General features: G+C 34.8%; 2 protein-coding genes across 2 annotated transcripts in view; both read left to right on the top strand.

The window, feature by feature from the left end:
- Positions 1–21: 21 nt before the first annotated feature.
- Positions 22–2564, top strand: HELRODRAFT_170650 (hypothetical protein; the record flags this gene model as incomplete). Its single annotated transcript, XM_009016450.1, has 4 exons — positions 22–842; positions 999–1167; positions 1728–1811; positions 2451–2564. 4 exons carry the CDS (start codon positions 22–24, stop codon positions 2562–2564), a joined length of 1188 nt encoding a protein of 395 aa, XP_009014698.1.
- A 2394-nt stretch (positions 2565–4958) lies between these two features.
- HELRODRAFT_170649 (hypothetical protein) overlaps positions 4959–7906 on the top strand; it is a gene marked incomplete at both ends in the record, with an annotated part of 5308 nt that continues 2360 nt past the window's right edge. Inside the window, 2 exons of the mRNA XM_009016449.1 lie at positions 4959–5138; positions 7616–7738. Of these exons, the coding sequence (XP_009014697.1) occupies positions 4959–5138; positions 7616–7738 (303 nt within the window). The remainder of the gene's footprint in view (positions 5139–7615; positions 7739–7906) is intronic.

The following is a 7906-nucleotide window of genomic DNA, read 5'->3' as shown; positions in this document are numbered from 1 at the left end:
TGATGGTTATTTGAAGACGAAATGACGATGACGATGATGAATGAAGACGAAGGTGAAGAAGATCATTATCAGGATGATTACTACAGTGATGATGATGATGATGATGATAATAGTGACGTCACTGATTTAAATGATGAAAAAGAAGTTGACGACGACGATGATGACGATGGTAAGGTGAGTTATGGGCGCGTTATTAATGATGATGATGCCGACCTATTTGACAAAACATACGTCCGCGTTCAAAATACTAATAAAAACAACAACAACAACAACAAAAGAAACAACAACAACAGCAACAACAACAAAAATAATAATAACAATGTTCACATTAATAATAATGGTGAGGAATTTGAGGAAGATATAAGCAACGTCATCATTATAAGAAATGTCACGAATGACGTTGGAAATGTTTTCGGCATTAATAACAGTAACAACAACAACAACAACAACGACAACAACAGCAACACCACCAACAACAATAACAACAACAACAACAACAAAATCGACATCAACAACAACAACATCAGCAGCAGCGCCCACAATCGCTTCAAGCGTTCAAACGTAATCACAACTGATCATACAAAGTTTCAGTGGGACGAACAAAAATATTTTCCTTACAATAAAAACAAAAACAACAACAACGTCAACTACAAAAGAGATCTCAATAACAACAGCAACAACAACAACAACAACAACGACAACAACAACAACAATAATGGCGACATCAACTTAAATTATTTTTATTACAACGATGGCTTCAACAAAAACATCAACAACACTCTTTCCTACTATCTTGACGACATTAACAATGACATTAACGCCGATTATAACGACGAAAAAAAGTTCCAACACCCAAGCAATCATCCACAACATCATCAAAAATCGCAACAGCATAAAAATCGCCACAAACAACAGCACCTCTCAACATACAAACGCAGACAAAAAACAACACCACCAACAACAACAACACCACTAACGACAACCACAACAGCCACCAGCCACAACTACTACAGCCAAGGCAGCGACTACTACAGCCACTACGGCTACGTTTACGACGACGATTTCGTCAGGCCGCAAGAGAAGCAGCTGATAAATGACTTACTGAAAAATTATGAAGACATTGGAATAGTCGGAAGGCCCGTCGTCAACACTTCGGAAACAATAAAAGTAAAAATAATTCCATAACTAGTATAGCATTATTACATTCAAAGGCCAATCTTGTCAATTTTGAAGGAGAGGGGGTTAAAATTTGACGGGGGACTACAATTTGACTGGGGCGGGCAAAACTTGAATTCACCTGCCTTCTTTTTATATTTTATATGAACATCGGGAAAATGTCTTTCCCGTTTAAATCGGCGCTTTTAGGCGTAGAAGTATTAAAAATGTATATATATGTTTGTTAAATTCTTAAATATTACAATACAACAAACGGATTACATTATATTAATAGTGATATTTCCATTGATTTTTCAATATCAACCTCTTTATTTATTTTTTTAATCCATATTATTCACAAAAAAGTGAAAGAGTCAGCTTAGCAGTGAATGCTTATCTAGAGCTGACTCTCATTTCTATCTCAAACATTTCCAACAAATTTTTTTTGCCAAGAATTAACCATTTTACATATTTTAAATATTCACGTAATAATAATAATGCCATTATTATAATTTTAATACAAATTATTATTATATTATAAATTATGATAATAATTATGACACTTATTATAGGTTAGATTCGGGATAGCTCTGATTCAAATCCTGGACATTGAAGAAACGAATCAAGTTTTAACTACCAACATATGGTGCAGATACGTAAGTTCTGAGAAGGATCATAAAAATTACAAATTTCGTTACTACTACTACTACTACTACTACTACTACTACTACTACTACTACTACTACTACTACTACTACTAATACTACTATTACTACTACTACTACTACTACTACTACACTACTACTACTACTACTACTATTACTACTACTACTACTACTACTATGGCTGCTACTGCTACTACTGTTGCTTCTACTACTACAGTTACTATAAGACTAGACCGTAACAACAACAAACATTAGTGAAGGAAGGATCACGATGGTAGGACTGATAGTGACGATGATGATTATGATGACGTCATACTGTGACGTCATCATATGACGCTGGAGTGCTGCTGACTTTTCGTCTAATTGCTTTTGAATGAACGTTGCTAACCTCTTTAATGGCGTCACGTTGTTGATGATGATGATGTTGAGGTTGATGATGGTACTGACGACGATGACATGATGATGATAGTACTGATGACGATGACATGATGATGATAATCACCTTAGTGAAATGTCGATGATGAGGATGATTATGATGATGTCATAATAGTAATAATAATAACGACGTCAAGATGACGTCATAGTGACGTCACAATGATGTTGATCCTAACTTTTTATGTTTAAACGTAGAAGTGGAATGATACTCTCCTCCAATGGGATCCGAAAGATTATGGTGGGATCAGCACTGTTCGAGTCCCAGTTACGAAGATATGGAAACCCGATGTTGTCCTATATAATTTGTGAGATTTATAATTTCATTGTTGTTGCTGTTGAACCAACGAACGTACGAACGAATGAACTAACGAATGAACAATTTAACTATAGCAAACAACTAATAAATTGAAAGAACAAACTAATTAAGAAGTATCAAAAATAGATATATAACGATAGATAGATAGTTAGATAGATAGAGAAGAGGATATAAATAGATAAAATGAAGAAAAGCGAAAGAAAGAGAGATAGATAGAGAGAGAGAGAGAGAGAGAGAGAGAGAGAGAGAGAGAGGTAGAGAAAAGACAACGAGAGTGATAAAAAATAATTGCAAAAGTTCCCCTCTTCCTGTTATTATTCCCCTTTCAAATTGTGAACATAAAATAACACTGGGATGAATTTTTTTGATTTTAAGTTCTTTTAATTTAATTTATCGTCCCAAAAAAATGCTATTTTGTTTATTAGGTTTTACATAAAAAGAGAGAGAGAGAGAGAAAGAGAAAGAGAGAGAAAGAGAGAGAAAGAGAATTTTATCGTTTTAGGTATTAGCGAGAGTATTAGAAGGTTTTGTTTGGTAACTTTTTCCTTTATCTCCTTACTCATTCTCATCTTTTTTTCATTTTTTTGGCATTCCCTCACTCATTCTCTCATTCATTTTTTTCATTTTTATCTATTTTTTATTCAACTATTCTCAAATTATCTCATTATTTCGTTAATTATTGGCGTGGTTCTTTCTTTAGTTCATAGCTATTTGTTCGGTCATTCATTCCTCCGTTCATTCATTCATTCATCATTCATTCATTCATTCATTGAATGTTCGTTCAATCATTTTTTCATTTTTTTTTCATCTTTTTTCATTCTCTCATTCGATTTTCTTTTTTCCCCTTTCATATTACACTGTAAACTGTAAATAATAAGGCACAACACTGCAGAGACACGATCCGTTGAAACTCAACTCTTGTTTGAAATTTAGGTTGCTGTTGTTGTTGTTGTTTTTAAAAGAGAGAGAGAGAGAGAGAGAGAGAGAAAGAAAGAGAGAGAGAGAGAGAAAGAGAGAGAAAGAGAAAGAAAAACTTAATAAGCAGTCGTGAATTTTTTCATATTTTCATTATTAATAATGATGATGAAGGTGCTTTATCATCGTTATTTATCACCATCATCATCGTCATTTACATCAGCATCATTATCATCACTTCCACCACCATCTCATCATCATTACCATCATCATTAGCCTCATCATCATTATCATCATCGACGTCCCGTGTCTCCGCATTTCGCTTACATAATTCCTCCAAATAAATGAGTCCAGTCTGCACTGGAAACATTCACACATACACACACACATACACACACACATACACATACACACACACATGCATACACACACGCACACATACATTTACACAGACGTGTATATGGCACGTTTTACAGATAAGTCGATACATGGCTTCATATGTACGTGCGTACGTTTGCATTCATTTATACGAAACGAAACGAAATAATTTATTTGACCTCAATAAAGAATATAAGGTGCAGGTTGATTGTGAGGAGTTATTATAAAACTCATCGAGCACAGCCACCTAAGCCAAAAACTTCAGAATCTCTGAATGAAATATGTTAATCTTCAGATGTTACTAATTGATTACAAAAACAAAATCATCGGGCACAGCCATCAAACAAAAAACTTCAGAATCTCTAAATGTTATATATTAAGTTCACGGTGTTACTAGTTGTTCGTAAAAATAAAATTATCGAGTACCACAAAAAACTTCAGATTCTCTAATTGGAGTATATTATATTTACGGTGTTACTAACTGTTCATAAAAATATTATCATCGTGCACCACAAAAAACTTCAGATTCTCTAAATGGAATGTATTAGCTTTGAGATGTTACTAATTGATCCTAATAATAACTTAGGTCTATATTTCTCTATATACAAAACTGCATATAGAATACCTGATTGAATCTATCTATATAAGCTATAGATAGAAGAAAATAGGATCACATACGTATATCAAAATACACCCGAATGCACATAAATACACACAAACACACACATACATACGTTTATAAAGCACACACACACACACAAACAGACACACACATACACACATATTTAGGATTCAAACTATCTGATGTACAGTTGTTTAGGATTGTCACAACATTTCTTTATTTTCAATTCAATTTTTCAATCTCTATTACGATGACTTTCAGATGACTGACTATCAAGTTTATTTAACTCGCACACAAAATTAGTGTGAAACGCTAATTTTGTTTCACATTTTAAACAGAAATATACATATACACAGAAACACACACATACACACACAAACACACATATACACACATACATAGGCGTACACAGACACATACAAACGCGCACATTTTTAGTGCCGATACGCGCCTTAAAGAGAACCGAGATGCAATGGCCGTGGTGGAATCGTCTGGCGAGGTACTATGGATACCGGCCGGTATTTTCCTCAGTACCTGCGCCATTGATATTGAGTATTTCCCCTTCGATACACAACAGTGCAGTCTCAAATTTGGATCCTGGACGTACGATGGGTTCAAACTGGATCTCGATTTTTATGACGATAAAGATGAGGTTGGCTTATTTTTCTTTAGCCTATGTATTTATGCATGTATGTATGTATGTATTATGTATGTATGTATTATGTATGTGTGTGTGTGTGTGTGTGTGTATGTATGTATGTATGTATGCAAGTATGTATGTAAGTATGTATGTATGTATGTATGTATGTATGTATGTATGTATGTATGTATGTATGTATGTATGTATGTATGTATGTATGTATGTATGTATGTATGTATGTATGTATGTAAGTATGTATGTAAGTATGTATGTATGTATGTATGTATGTATGTATGTATGTATGTATGTATGTATGTATGTATGTATGTATGTATGTATGTATGTAAGTATGTATGTAAGTATGTATGTATGTATGTATGTATGTATGTATGTATGTATGTATGTATGTATGTATGTATGTATGTATGCTTAGGCATCTACATCATTTTCAACTCTTGTTTAATTCTAATTTTTATTCATTATTTTTTCTTGAGTAACGTTATAACGATGACGATGATGATGACGACGATGATGATGATGACGATCCAACGCTGTTCTGTGTTATTATTAAGACTGTGTTGCGTCCGTCGTTCGACCATGCACGCAGTCACGCCTGAATGAATAAAGAAGGAATGAATGAATGAAGGATGGAGGAATGAATGAATAAATAAATGAATAAAAGAATGATTGAATGAAGGATGGAAAAATGACTGAATGAAGGATGGAGGAATGAATGAATGAATGAATGAATGAATAAAAGAATGATTGAATGAATGACAAAACAAGACATATAAACAAATTGTTGAGAAAAGTTAGAACGATTAAACCAATTTGAAAAAGACAGAATGAATAATAAAATAAATGAATGGATGGAACGAACATATGAATGAATAAATAGATAAATGAATGAATGAATGAATAAATGAATGAACGAATGAACGAACGAACGAATGAATGAATGAATGCGTTGCCGCCCTATTTGCCGTTGTTCATGTGCAAGTATTTCATTGAAATAGAGATAAAACCTGTTCATTTAATTACCTAACTTCACCATCCATTAAATGTGGACCCCAAATACATCCATCCATCCATCCATCCATCCATCCATCCATCCATCCATCCATCCATCCATCCATCCATCCATCCATCCATCCATCCATCCATCCATCCATCCATCCATCCATCCATCCATCCATCCATCCATCCATCCATCCATCCATCCATCCATCCATCCATCCATCCATCCATCCATCCATCCATCCATCCATCCATACAGACAGACAGACAAACATACATACAACTACACAAACACACATACATACATGCATACATGCATGCATACATATTGTTAAACCTAGTATATAAATTTTATTGGATCCCTTCAGCTTGGTTCAATACGTTTCATGATTTTATCCATTTTATTTATTATCAGACCAACAGCATGTACGTACGTGTATGTATGTATGTATGTATGTATCTAAATGCATACGTGCATGTTTGTTTGTTTGTATGTGTGTACGTATGTATGTGTGTATCACTTTCTTTTTCTCTCTCTCTCTCTCTCTCTCTCTTTCTGTGTCTGTGTGTGTGTGTCTATTACAGTATCCAACCAATCCACCCATGGTCCAGTATATAATTTGCCATGAGAGGGCATTCAGTAGCGATCAGTTATTTGTCTTCCTCCGTGATAGATGACTTTTCTATGTATGAACAAACAAGAACGAAAAACATAAAAACAAAGAATAAACAACGATGGGGGGAGGGGAATGTTGTTTCAAGTACATCTGTTGATGTATAGTGGAGAAAATTTACACAAAGACAACTGACTATGACGTAGTCTGTTGACGTTGCGATTGTGTGGTTGCGTCAGCAGCTACAGTGGCGTCTGATTGCCCCAGCGAATTTATAACGTATTACATTGGGGTCTCGCTCTTTTTGGCACTCTCTCCATCAAATATGTATACTCTCTCTCTTTTTTTCTTATATTTTTTACTTTCTTTTTGCTTGTTTGAGTTTTTCTATAAGTTTTTTTACCCCGTTTTTATCTTTCTCTATCTTTCTATTTTCTCTTTCTTTTCTCTTTTTTTTCTCTTCCTCTCTCTCTCTCTTTTTCCTCTCTCTTTCAGACCATCAGTTTGTCTTTTCTCATTATTTTTAAAGTGCGTCTAAGCATGCATGCATGCATATAAATCAAAAGGTACACGAACGTATAAACATGTGATCATATCTGAGTGTACGTGTGCGTACGTGTGTGCGTACGTGTGTACGTGTGTGCGTACGTGTGTGCGTGCGTACGTGCTTATAATTTCATGCTCCACCTAATCTTTATTGTGGAGTTGTGCGATATTTCAATCGACATCGTTATCATCTCTATTATCTTTATTATTTATCGTCACCACCACCACCATCATCATCACCATCATCACCCCCATAATCATCATCATCACCACCACCATCATCATCATCACCATCATCATTGTCGTCGTCAGATCGATACGTCCAGTTATATGGCAAGCAACGAATGGAAGCTGCTGGCCTACCCGGGTCAGAAGAACCTGCGCAAATACAACTGCTGCGAAGAACCCTACCCCGACCTGACCTTCACGGTCAAGGTCAAACGAATCGCCATCTTTTATTCGTTAGTCTTGATGACGACGACGATGATAATAACGACAAAATCAATGATGATGTCGATGTAATGGTAATAACAACAACAACAACAACAACAACATTAACAACAACAACAACATTAACAACAACAACAACATAACAACAACAGT

This window comes from Helobdella robusta (assembly GCF_000326865.2).
Source record: "Helobdella robusta unplaced genomic scaffold HELROscaffold_18, whole genome shotgun sequence".
NCBI classification, from domain to species: domain Eukaryota; kingdom Metazoa; phylum Annelida; class Clitellata; order Rhynchobdellida; family Glossiphoniidae; genus Helobdella; species Helobdella robusta.
Note: the sequence above shows the minus strand (reverse complement) of the source record. Positions and strands in the feature narration are given on the sequence as shown.